Genomic DNA, 13,455 nt, shown 5'->3' with positions numbered 1-13,455 from the left:
TAAACACATGTAAGGTGCTAAACTTGAGTCTGTTTTTTCACCTATTAGTTTATAATGCTGTGATCAAAGATCCATTAGAGATTGGTGTGGTAAAATAAGTCTACTTTGGATATATATTGGAGGGTTTAATTCTTCTCCCTTTTCTATGAACAAAAGAAATGGTACCAAATGAGCAGTTTATGTAGGTTTTTTAACTCAAAATGAGATGGTGGAATTTGACCTGTGGTCTGATGCCCAAGTCTGGGCAGAGATATCATGGTCAGACAAATGAGAGCACTTTGAAATTGCTTTTTCACTTGAAACCACATACAGTATTTCTTCCACACAGTTTTTTGCCAGTTAATGAAATAATGGAACACATTGCAAGGGGATGCTTTGGAGGTTGGGGATAAATTACTATATTGGGATTAAAAAGGGAATAGAGATCTTGATGACTAACAGATTCATCAACAGCTTTTAACCATGATGCTGTGTACAGTGATGGGGAGAGAAGTCTCCTTTACTTGGTTCTTACTCTTCCTCCCTCATTTTTGTCACTGATTGATTTTGGAGCCAGGATTCTGGGCCATCAGTCCAGTAAATAACAGCTGGACCAGTAACCTGACCTGGGACAATTATTTTATATAAATGAAGTTCTCATCCTACAGGATCTATAAGGCTGTGGCTGACAACCACAAAGCTGTGTTGTCCTGAAATGATTCTTTTCCACCCAGAATCCCAGTCCCATTCCTAGCAGACTCCTCTGGGTCTCACTGCACCATTGACAACACAATTAGAGGAGTCTCTCTCTGTCTCTCACAGGTGTGTGGGGATTTAAGGGCTCAGCTCAATTAAGAATGATAATATTCTGGGTCCCCAGCTGTGTGTTGAGACTTTAGTGAAGACTTTGTCTTGGTGTCCATGGCCAGACTCCAGTTTGGCATTTGAACACCCTGTTCATGAGTGCTGCTGTGGAGCAGGGCAGTCACAGCTCCTTTGCCATCCTAGCACAAGGGATTTGCCCTGATTTGTTCCTTTTCACTCAATGCCTTCCAGATTAGTTATTCCTAATTGGACACACATTCCTACCTATATCTTCATTATCATTCCTGGTCACTGCATTGCATTGCTCTGAAATGGGGAAACATTCACTAAATTTAAAGAAAAATGTGTTTTATTCTTCCCACTCTCCCAGACAGGTAACTTGGAGCAAGGCAGAATTTCTTGTCAAACCCTGCTTGAACTGATATTTCAGTCTGAGCCTGTGTCCAAAAGGGACCTGTCCCCTTCTGCCTTCATTTGAGATGCTTGGTGGTGGAAAAATTCCTTGACCCTTGATGCTGGTTCCTGCCTGGAGCTGGGTGCTTTAGTATCTGCTCAAAAAAAAAACCAACAAAGTTCATTTGATCCCAGGTAGCTGTGGAGCTTCTGATCAGCCACATTATCAATGTCTTGTCCTTTATGAAATATTCTTAGTCCTTCTAGATGAGCTATAAGCCTCTACTTTTGTCTCCTTTTTATGGTTGCTAGTCAGATTTTTCTCAGTTCATTGAAACCCAGCATCTTTCCCTGTCTCAGCTCATTCTGGTCCTGTGCATTTTCAGGCTCCTTGTACAGACTGAAAGGTTTATTTTTTAAAGCAGTGCGTAATTTCCACTGTTGTGCTGCAGTCTCTGGTGCCCTGGGTTTACAGAACCATGCCAGGCCAGGGATGGAGCTGCAGCCCTGCTGGGCTGGCCTCTGCCCAGCTGTGTGAGCACTTAGAAATACCCAAAATCAATGTGAATGTGCCAATTCTCCACTGCACTAATCCCTGTGCCTAATTTCTCAGTCTCATGCCATCAGTGCCAATATTTGGCAGTAACAATTGACTTAATCCTAAATTACTTCATGCACAACTGGAGCTTTGAGAACCCATCTCAAAACTATTGTTTAAAGAAAAGTACTTGCAAAGTCTCTCCAAGAAATGCTGTTGTGTATTAAACACTACAGCAGGGATGCTCCTTTTAAGGCATATGGATTATGATTATTTCAAACTTTGGAAAACACTTTACTGACTGAATCTAATGAAAATAACTTCAAATTTAAATAGTTGTGTTGGATCTAATGGCATTAATTTCAAGTGAGCCATGGCTAAGTGGGAAATATTCATTGTTCAGTGAGTTATCTCTTGATCACAGTTTTATTTCCTCAGGGGCAAACAGAGTAGACACCAAGCTCATTCACTTCTTAACTCATATTGGTTGTTCCCTAGAAAAACCATCCTTGCTGCACATATAAAGTGACAATGTTATGAATAGAGCTGTGTTAAAATAAGTTTCAAGTGAGTCTGGGTTTCTGTGGGGTTTTAGGATCTTGCAGGAGCAGGTAATATTGCTGTGGTAAGGCTCTGCAGAGTTTCTGCATGTCCATCACTCTTGAGAGAAAAATGAGCCACAGATTCCCAAGCTCTCCCCCACAGAGCTCCCTCTCCCCAGTGTCTTTAGAGGGACATAAGTCAGCATTTGTAATATTGCATCTCCTTCTAGTTGTAGGTGGGAAATAACTCCTTGTGTTTCTATGGAAGAAACAAGGAAAGCAATGAGCATACTCCAGTTCCACATTCAATTTATTTAATTAGGCTGCATGTGAAATTGCCAGAGCCCCACTCACTGCTGCTTCAAGCATCTTTCATCTGTGCCATTTCTGAGGATATACTCTGCAGGAAATCCTCTGGCAGCTGAGCTGAGCTCTGGCACCAGAGCTTTCTGGTGTTTGATGCCTAATTGATGACTGAAAATGGAGCTGTCCTTCAAGCTCACTCTTTGGGATTTGGAGAGGAGGGAACTAAATCATGTGGCTGAATCTTTTTTTAATTTCTCCTGCATTACCTGCACAGCATGCTGGGCTCTGTTCCTGGAATTGCTCTGTGCAGATGCCTGTGGTAGCAGCAGGGCTTTGCTGTTGTAACCTTGGTGCCTTTAGAGGACACCATTGAGACACCACTGATATGAAACAGTTCTTAAGGTAATACTGGGAGGAGAGAAAGGGTTTTTTTAGCACTCTTTAGGCCTGGAAGAAGCAAATCCTCTCCTGGCTGTTATTTATTGCTCTGTTTATCAGCAGTGAGCAGTTTAAAAGGCAGATGCTCAGTGCAGACACACTCAGCAGGTGGAGGGGAGCTAAAATGAAGATGCCCCATTTAGCAGCCCTTGCTTTGCACACCTAGAGTGCTGTGAGTGCTGCCAGCTGTCACCTCACCCTGCCAGCTGGCACTGGCCAGGTGTCTCTGGGTCCTGCCTCTCTGCAGGATCTCCAAGGACAGCCAGTGATCCATGGAGTCTCACAGACCCTGCAGACTGTGGCCAGGTTCAAACCCATCGTTAGTGTGGCTGCAGAAGCAACTGATCTTTTCTAATTTTCCACCTCCAGAGTATTTTTTAAGCCCAGTTCACCATTCACAGCTGAGTTCTGGATTTCTGGTAGCAGTGTTTGCTGCATTTCTTCTGCCTGCTCCACATTTCTCCTAATTGAGTCAGCACTGGCTTCACCACATTTTATTGCTCTCATTTATTGCAACTACTACCTATCAAATTAATTGCTGTGTTTTGACAGACCAAATTTACTTTCTCATTATGGTTGCTAATACTATTGATGAAATGTGGTTGTCAGCTCCTCTGTGGGGGATCAGTTGGTGTTTAAAAAGCCTTCTCTGTTCCCAGCCTTCCCAAAAAGAGACCACCAGGGCTGTCCCTGCCCTTAGGGCCATATTTTACATGTAGGTTAGGCAGGAAGAAGCCAAGGGGAAAAGGAGGTAAAACAGTGGCTGGCCCAGGTGTCCAAGCAGAAACAGCTTCTCCCAAAGAGAGAACTGCCAGTTTTGTGGGAAGAGCCATGCAGGTAGGTTTCCTCACAGCTGTGCCACAGGATTTTCCTCTGGAATGACCAGGGAGGGGCTCAGTGCTGCTGGGGCTCTGCCCCACTGCACAAGGGGCTGATAGGACACAAGAGCCCAGAGGTGCCCAGTGCCATGGCCCAGGGTCCCCTGGAGCTTTCAGCAGTGCTGGGGGTTTGTGCCAGTGCTCCCAGTGCCTGTCCTCATCTGTCCTTCAGGTAAATGTGGCTGATGTTCCATCCCCATCCCACTCTGCATAGGCACAGAAATACAAACTCCTTCTCCTGCTGCCATTGTCTTCATGATCACTTTCTTCCTTTGTCTCATTGTTTTGCTCTCAGGGACAGATTCCTCTTAAACACATCTGTATATTTGCATCCATCTTTAAGGTAATTCCATGTCTGTGTTTCCCCTGGGTGCTGTAGAATCCTGTGTCCCTTCCTCAGCCTGTGTGATCTGTGTGGTAGTGAGAGCATTTGGCTCCATCCTTCCTTCCTGTAGGAGCAGCTTTCCTGCAGTCATTCTGTGTGTGTGACACTAATGTTTATGTATGCTTTTTTATTTTTATTTCTATTTGTGATGCTCTGGCATTTAAGCTGCTTTCAGGGGTGGAGGGGTGAAAAGAAAAACCTGTTGGGTTTTAGCAGGAACTGGTGCTCAGCCCCATATTTGCAGAGGGAATAGCTACAGAATTTGGGAAAGGCTGAGCTTCATAATTTGAGTTTAATATTTAGTGGCTATGCAAAACAAAGAGCTGGAGCCATCTCTTTCAGATGCTGCACCACTCCCTTGTGCTTCTGCCTCTGGTGCAGCACTGGGAGGGCTCTGGGATGACCAAAACTGGTTGCTCCAAGTGACCACCCCACCCTACTCCAGCCAGGATTTCATCAAAACATGATCACTTGTCCAACCACTTGCACAGACCCTTGTAGGAAGTGTTGGTCCAATTAATTCTGTTAAATAACAAAACAACATTAATGCAAACCATGATGAGCTGCTTCCAGACACCTCAGTGGGAAGTCCTGTGGCAGGACACAGCCTCCAGCCAGGCTGGGAAATCCTGAGCTGAGAACTGGGAAACAGCCACACATCTCTAAACACCTTTGGGAGCAGCTCCAGCACTGTGGAGACTCTGCCTGGCTCTGGTTTATTGCTCTGAGACAAATGGATGAGCCAGAGCCAGGATGTTGCCTGCTCTGAGTGAGGAAGGAGTTGCAGAGGTTCTCCAAAAATACCCAGGAGAGGGCAGGCAGGGTGGATGGGGACTGAGAGCTGGTGCATGAGCACAGGTGATTGCACTGAATGGGGACCCAGAGGAGGAATTAGGCACTTGCCAGGGTGTGTGTTTGTGCTGTGTAGGTTGTCCTACACCATCCTGTGTTTGGGAGGCCAGTGTGGGGAGCCTCATGAAACACATGGGAATCCCACAGCTGCTGTGGGTCACAGCCATGTGCTCTCCTGGGTAATTGCACAGACCAGGCTTTGCTCCCCTGTGGCTTAAAAAATATAAGAGAAATAGAGTCTTATTTCTTGCCAAGAGGTATTTACTGGAGATTCCCATCCAGCCTGAGGCCTCACAGCACAAGTCTGGCTCTGTGCAGACATGGAGCTCTGGCACTGGATCTGCTGCTCCATGGCAGCCCCAGCTGTTTGGATGGTGTTTGTCACCATGAGGGTCCTGCCACCCTCACACTGAGGTGTTTGGAGAGGCAGGGGCTCTGAGACCCCCCGGCAGGAGCAGGATCAGCAGGATGCAGCAGGCAGGGCTGTGCTGAGCTGCCACAGAGCAGAGCTGCTGCTGCTAAATGAGGTGATCAATCATTTGAAGAGGGGGATGACAGGCACTGAAGACAGGGCTGTTCCTCAGCCTGCCCTGCAGGGAAATGGTCCCTAGGTTCAAGGTCAGGTTTGTTGCAGGGCTTTACTGAAGTGGAGGGAGAAGGGAGCATGAGTTTTAAACATTTCTGGTTTCTTCAAAAATTGGGTTAGCACTGTGTGTACTGTGTGTTGTTCCTAGCCAGGAAATACCCCTGGAACCCACTCCCCACAAACCCTGTGTGCTCCAGGACATGCAGCAGCACTGCCACTCCACTGCCAGGCTGCAGTGTTCTGCAGAATGCCCTGGCACAGAGCAGCTGTGGCTGCCCCTGGGTCCCTGGAATGCCCAAGGCCAGGCTGGACAGGGCTTGGAGCAGCCTGGGACAGTGGAAGATGTCCCTGCCCTGAACAAGATGATCTTCAAGGTCTGTCCTTCCAACCCAAACCATTCTGTGATGCAGCAGAGTGGTGTGAGCAAGGCAGGACACCTGGGAGACACAACTGCTTGGAGATCATCACCTCCTCTGTGCTGTGGATATCCTTGTGATGGAGAAATGGGTGTTTTAGGTGAAGTCATCTGCAAGGTTTCTGCTGTGGGTGGCACCTGGAGGTGTCCCCTTGTGTCCAAAGCACAGTGACAGTCACATGCTGGGGTGGCTGGGCTGGGTGCAGGTGCTGCTCTTGAGGATGCCCTGCAGTACAGTGCAGCTCAAGCCTTCTACATGGGAAAACATCAAAAGTTAGGGGTAGGAGGAAAAGGCTGAAGTTACTGTGTTCTATGTGCAATGCAAGTAAGTGACCTTGGCTGAGATTCTAGGGCTGCTGCTCTCAGCTTTTGGGGACTGCTGTTTTGGGGACCAGGCAAGCTCACAGAAACCAAAATCACACAGTTTTTGTGTAAGACAAACTGGATTTTGTTTGTTTAATTTTACTGCCATTTACAGCAGCACCTTGGAGAAGCAGTTGTGGGATCAACTGATCCATTCACTCTGCTCTTTATAAAAAAATCAGATTAAAGGAGAGCAAGCCAGAACTCTGCAAATGCAGACTAGATAATCTGGAAGCCATGCTGCTGGTCTGCAAGACTTTCCCCTAGAACCTCATGGAGAAGGGCATTCAGGGAAGTGGAGAGCTCAGTTTTTGGGAGCAGGTGTCTGGGCACAAGCTGCACATCACTGCAGGGCTGGGATATTGCTGAGGTGTGGTGTCAGCACTACAGGTGGGTTCACTGCTGTTCCCTGTTGATATTGCTGACCTGGGTTGGACAAACCCCCCCTGCCTCTCTCTGTGCCTATAAATGTGTTTATTTTCTTGCCCCCTGCAGAAGCCAGGGCAGCAGAGAAGCCGCCAGGGACCCGGAGCTGCCCGACGTGAGCGAGGACGAGGCTGCATCCTGAGCCAGGGTGCCAGGGGCTGGCCAAATCATCACCCTCATCCCCAGCCAGGGCCTGGCAGCAGCAGCAGCAGCAGCAGCAGAGCCAGCCCAGCAGCCATGGACCAAGGCAAGGCAGGCAGGAGCTCAGAGCAGGACAGAGGAGCAGAGGAGCTGTGGCTCTCCGTGTGTGCCTTGCTCTCCACCTGTGCTTCACCCCAGGCTCTCAGCCAAGGAATGGAGGTGGTTTGCCTCAAGGGTCATTCTCCTCCAGAGACTCTTATCCTTGTGTTTTTGCATTCTCTACTTCAAGCATCAAGAAGAAACAAATGGCATTATAGACAGGTTTTGTATCAGAGAGCAACTGTTTTATTTAATGCACTCGTGTGCATCAGGAGTCTGCTCTGGTGTGGAGGTGATGGCAAAATGTCTTTGGATATCAGATAAAAGAGGATGAGATCTTGCTGTTGGAGTGAACACTGTCCCTCCCTATGCCTTCCTTTCTCTCTCTCCCCTTTTCCTGTCACCCCTTGGTTCTGCACAGTGTCAGTCCTGGCCTTACTCAGGGCAGTGCTGTAGAGCAGAGGAGTTACACCAGATTCCCTGCTGTGCAATGAGCCTGGGGAGGTCACAGAGCTCTGGGGCATGGGGATATGCTGCTACAGAACAGCTTAGTGCTCCAGGGACATCTGCCAGGGCTGCTCCTCCCAGAGAGCTGGGAATGCCATCAGCCCCATCAGCTGCACCAGTTCTGCACCCACAGACCATGTTCTGCATCTGGAAAGAGAGGCAGGCTTGGGCTTTGCTTTATTTCATTTCCTTCTCTTCCTCATCTCTTGTGTAACTGATGCTTCTAAACTTTAGTTTTCTGAAATTTATCCCAACTGGGACAGGTTCCTAGGATGGGAAATGTTGGTGGAGAATGTTTAGAAACTAGAGTGCAAGTTCACAACTTGATCTTTTGACTTTTTTTTTAAAGGCTTTAATTTTTAATTTTATTTTAAGACTCTGGTTTTTATGCATGTGCTGATGCTGCTATTTTATCCATAGATTGCTTCTAAACTTGGGGTTAGAAGCTTCATCTCAACAGTTTGACAACTGGTAAGATTGCACTTAAAAAGGCAAATACAAAAAGGCAAATACAGCCATTTCTGTGGCTGTTGACTGTACAGACTGTGTGGATAATCAAACATTTCACTCTTCCATTCAGAGAGTAAAAACCAGTGACATCCATCTGTCAAAATATATCTCATTATTTTCCCTTGAGCCTTATGGGGTCTGAACATGCCCCTGGGAAACCAGTGGGATTGGAATCTTATTTTATAGCACTTAAAGAAAGGATTAAATTTGGTTCCTACATAATCATCTTAGTGTCTGTTTTTAGGTTAATCCTGAGGACTTGGGGCTTTGTTCCCTCATTTTTTGTGCAAGGGAACACAAGTACAAGGGTTGGTGGTGGTGACTGGTGTATCCTGGTGCTCCTGTTCTGTTTGCTGCAGTCTGATTTGGTGGATCCCAACATTTTATAGCTGGGCTTTGCTGCTGGTGCTTTTTGTGTGTCCCCAGCCTGTCACCTCCCCTCCCTCATCCTCAGCCACCTCAGTGGGATGCCCAGCAGTCCCCAGCCTGGGCTCCTCCTTGCATCTCACCTGTAAATATTGGCAAAATGGGGGAGAACATTGCTGCTCCTCTATTTAATGGAGAGCTTTAGTGTTGAAAGCTGGCAATGCTGTTGGATCCTGTAAAGGTTACTGCTGTGGGCCTGAGCTCTGCACTGCTGCTTCCAGGTGCTAAATCCTGTTTGTGTCTGCACCAGCTGTGAGCTCAGCATCCTCTGAGGAGCCTGGTCCTGCACCAGGAGGGTGCCCTGATCCTCCCCCAGCCTGGGACACACTTCTGCTTGGATCCTGCTGCCTTGTAATGAAGATTCAAGTACCCAGAGGTAGGGAGTGAAAAGCCTGAGAGCACAGGGGATTCTGCAAATGGGAAAGATTGTCCAGGTGCCTGTGGAAAGGACAGTCTGTGGATACAAACTGATCTGTGCTGTGGTGCCACCAGTTCCTGCTGCACACCAGGGGCCAAGCTGTCCTCCAGTTTGTGGAAAAAGCTGGTGTCCCCAGGGCCAGGGAGTGACCTTGGAACAAGGACACATCTCAGGAACATGCCCTACCCCAGAAAAGGCAGAAAAGGGAGTTCTGGTGATCCTCATCCCTGTGGCACTTCTGAAATCCAAGCAATGCCTGGGTTGTGCTCAAAGAGCTCTAAGAATGCAAACATGGGGTTAGTTATTGTATTTTTAATCTGTGGCAAGAAAAGTCTGCTAACCCAGGCAGTTGGTGTGATTTTAGTGGTGCCCCAGGGGTGGCAGCTGGTGGGGCAAGGCTGCAGGAAGCTGTTCTCAGCCTCAGTCACTGCAACCAAACAAATGGTGAGTTACAAATGAGCTCCATATCCTCTTCCTTCAGTGGTACCTAAATCATCACTTCAGTTTTGGAGAGGAATGGATGTTTTTTATGATTGTCTCAAAATCTACTTTGAAATATTTGCCCTTGCAGCTAAAAGAAATCCTTCTGTAGCTGTTCCCACAGGTGCAAGAACCAACTCCTTGAGTTGTACAGCTGAGCTCTGAGCTGGTGTCACACCTTGTTGCTTCAGCAAATCTGCCAAGAGTCTTTCCTTTATAGCCCAGAAATCAGCCCTATAGTGTCACAGACAGCAGCCTGAAAACTTGCATGAAATGAGATGAAAAACGTGCCCTGGCAGCAGGAGAAACACTCAGACAGGCAAAAACAGGCTCTACTCACTCAGCTGCATGAAATCCTTGCTTGTTTATGTGCATGTTAGAGCAGCTCAGAGCAACACTGGCTGTGCTCTGGAGAAAGGAAGAGACTGAAGAGAGGGGATTTATTTGAGGATAAACATCCCTGGTGAGGCAGTGCTTTTAGCTCTTGAGTAAAATCATTCTCTTCAGCTGGGTGGGTAAATATTTGTCTGCTCCTCTCAGTGATGGAGGGGATGGGGTTCACATGGGCTCTGCAGAGCAGCTGTGGCACACTCATGCTTAGGTGTGTGCTCTGGGGTTTTCCCCTCCAAATCCTCACCTCTGCTGTTCCTGGAGCACTGGGATGCTCTGCCTGTGTTAGCTGGGCTCAGAGCCACCAGGAGAGCTCCTCTTTCCCTGCATCTGGTCAAGTTTTCCAGATTCTTCCAGGCAGAGGATGATTTTATTGAAAGAACTTTCCCATCTGGGGGAACAGCACATCTCTTTGATTCCAGGTGGATTTCTTTGTCTTGCTCAATTAATGGCTCTAGGTTTTGGGGTTGGTGCTAAGTAAAAATCCTGGTCAAGTCTCTTTTGTCCTGCACTGAGGAATGCACAGTCTGTGTTTTTTGGGCAGGAATGTGCTGCTGTGGATGTCACAGCTGCAAACAGAGGAGGTTTTCAGCATCAGGGCTGCTGGTGGGAAAGGTGACTTTGTGTAGGGCTACAACCAGAGGGAGCCTGACAAGGGACAAAGAGTGACTCAATAGAACAACTTCCAAGGTGTGATTTCATTCCTTATTTATTGCCAGACTTGCAGGGAGGAGCTGCTGGGAGAAATTTCATGTTCCTTCAGCACAAATCTGTCCTGCCCTGGCAGCACTGCCATGGGGGATTTTCTCTTTTTGTGGTGGGTGCTGGGAGCTTGTTTCTCTCCCCAGCTCAGTGCTTTCCCTCCCATCTTGCCCAAAAACCCCATGAGCTTTGTCCCACCAGCCCTGAGAGCCCCAGGCTCCCCCAGGGACAGGGATCTCAGTAAATTTCCCAAGGCAGGAGGGCTGTGCTGGGGATGCCACTGAGAGCCTGAGCACCCCTGGTGTGCAGCAGAGACTGGAAAGCAGGGAGAGGATGGTTTGTGTGGAAATAGAACTTGGATGAGGTGCCAAACTTCTCTGCTTTAGCAGGGCACATTTGTAGTGGAGTTTGCTGAGCAAGGCAGTGCAAGGCATTCCTTTCTGGTCCAGATCCTGCTGCACAAGTCCATGCTTGGTTAAACTAACCTGGATGATGCCATGACCCTGCTGCTCTGAATGCAGCCTTCCATGGGATGAGGGAAGGCAAGCAGCTCATCAGCCACTGCCTTGCTCCTTCCCTTCCTGAAGAAAAGCCATGAATGCTCAGAGCTGCTGCTGGCAGAGCCCACACCCTCCGTCAGTGTCCACAAGCCATCAATCAAAGTGCTCCCAAACAATGGTGTGAATTCAAAAAAACATGAATTGCAATTCATGAGGGTACAATGCAGATCCTCTGTGCTGTAATTTTGCTGCTCTTTCTGATTTCCAGGCCTGTTCTGTTGGTATTTCAGTCTCTTGTTGCACTTGAAGTTGCACCTCTGCCCCTGTATGTGCTCTGCTATGATTCCAGCATGATGTAAATGCACTCAGTACTGTGACAGCACGTGGCTGTTGCACTGTAAATATGTACCATGAAGAGAGAGGCTATTTTTTGCATGCTTTTGTACTGTAGAACTGATGAGAAAATGACAATAAATTCCACAGAGATGACCCTGGGTGTGAGTGCAGTTCCTCAGGCAGCACTGGCTGCTGTTCCTGGGTGTTTGCAGCTGCACCAAAGGGGTTGGAGGCATTCCTTTCATCACCCTTTCCATGCTGAGTTTTTCCTGGATGAAGAAGCTCAGGGGTATGTGACACACCCCCAGCTATTCCAGCCTCTTGCTGTAATGGGGCTGCTGAAATTGTCTTGCCTTCCTTCCATTTGATTCCAAAGGAAAGTGCAATTTTCTTTGCAGAGGGGCTGGCCTGGGTTGGAGCTCACTCAGCAGAGTTGAGGAAACCCCAGCAAATCCTGGGCTCAGCTGGTGCTGTGGGGCAGGACTGGCTGAGCCTGCCCTGCTCCTGGCATCTTCCTCCAGGAGGGGAAACCAGAGGCACCAAGCTCCTCTCATTTTTATATTGCAGAATTTTATTTTTTTTTAAAGATGAAGGCATCTCCTTAGCCCTGACAATGCTGTTGCAAGGCTGGGGGTGTTCAGCCTGGAGAAGAGAATATTCCTTGAGGATGGCAGTGACATCCTGCAGTGAACATCTGCCCCGTGGTGCTGGGTGTGTGCTTGGTCCCAAACCTTGCCCTGATGCTGATCTCAGTCTCACTGTGCTGAGACACACTCACAGTCCTGGATTTAACCCCATCCCAGCCCCACACCCAATCTCAAGGCCAGGCCTAAGGCAAATGGCACATTTAGCCTTAAGCCCAACTCCAACTCTAATCTAAAAGCCAGCCCTAACTCCATGCCCAGCCCCAGTTCTGGGCACTTCCCAAATGCTCAGCCCTGAACCAAGTGCCACGTTCAGCCCAAAGCCAGCCCCAACTGCAGCTCCCATCCCAAGCCCAAGGGCACTGACAGATTGAGCCCCAGCTCTGAGCCTGGTGAGAGTGCAGAGGGAGGCAGCCCTTGGGACAGGTGTCAGAGAGGGGGATGAGATGAACACACTGATCCCTGAGGATGCAGATGGCCAGGAAAAGCTCCTGGAGCTCATGGTCATTTAGGATCTTGCTGGGCACTCAGTTTGGAGCTGGGTCCAGCCAGGTAAGTGGCTTGGAAGCTGCTCCCCCTAATTTTCTTGTGAGTGGGCTATGTATCAAAATGGATTTATAGAGCAGTAAATTATAATTTAGTGCTTATTATAATATTCATTAAGAACTGCTGTCTGCTGTAGTGTTACACCAAATACCAATTATTAGAAGTTAAGGTGACAGGAGGGAATAACATTCTGAATTGTGTAAGTGGGAGTAAGCAGACAAAGCAGCAGGAGAATTTCCTTTCCACAGGGGAATCAGTGTAATGAAATCCCCAGCAGCACAGCCCTGGGAGGCATGGCTGCCCAGGTGTGAGCAGGGGACAAAATTAATCAGAGCTACAAAGACACCAAGCAGAGGGGTCATAGCTGTGAGACCACTATTCACTTTTGGGGAATCACCACCTGGCAGGATCCATCCAGTAGATTGACCTCCAAAGGCTCCATCTCGCCTCAATGTTATTTTTCTAGTTTGTTTGCTTGGTTTATTTAATTTTTTTTTATTCCTCTTCAAGCTGAAATTAAATTCCTACAATGATTTGTCACAACCTAGTCTAATAAAAGGTATCTCTGCTCATGGCAGGGAGCAGACAGATGATATTTAAGGTCTGTTCCAACCCAAACTCAACTGCAGCAGGGGTGAGGTGGATGCAGGGCAGGATGAACAGCCAGGGAAGCAGCCAAAGCCATGCAGAACTGTGTGAGGGACACAGCAAAGGAGAATCATAAACTTCACCCTTTATTGTTGTCCAGCTGTCTCCAAGGCCTCCCTCCAGCAGAACCTTTCTAATAAAATTCCCTTTCTCCTATGGTTTAATTAGGGGGAAAAAATAAT

The 13,455-nt window shown here is 47.9% G+C and overlaps 1 protein-coding gene across 3 annotated transcripts in view; it reads left to right on the top strand.

Moving 5' to 3' along the window:
• Positions 1–11,585, top strand: part of CAMKK1 (calcium/calmodulin dependent protein kinase kinase 1) — a 94,745-nt gene extending 83,160 nt beyond the window's left edge. For all 3 annotated transcript variants that reach the window (XM_056506833.1, XM_056506831.1, XM_056506832.1), the window contains one exon: positions 6,996–11,585. In XM_056506833.1, the coding sequence (XP_056362808.1) occupies positions 6,996–7,068 (73 nt within the window). In that variant the 3' untranslated portion in view covers positions 7,069–11,585. The remainder of the gene's footprint in view (positions 1–6,995) is intronic.
• Positions 11,586–13,455: the final 1,870 nt, after the last annotated feature.

The sequence above is a fragment of the Oenanthe melanoleuca genome, chromosome 19, assembly GCF_029582105.1.
Source record: "Oenanthe melanoleuca isolate GR-GAL-2019-014 chromosome 19, OMel1.0, whole genome shotgun sequence".
NCBI lineage: Eukaryota > Metazoa > Chordata > Aves > Passeriformes > Muscicapidae > Oenanthe > Oenanthe melanoleuca.
This window is presented reverse-complemented; position numbering and strand designations above follow the sequence as displayed.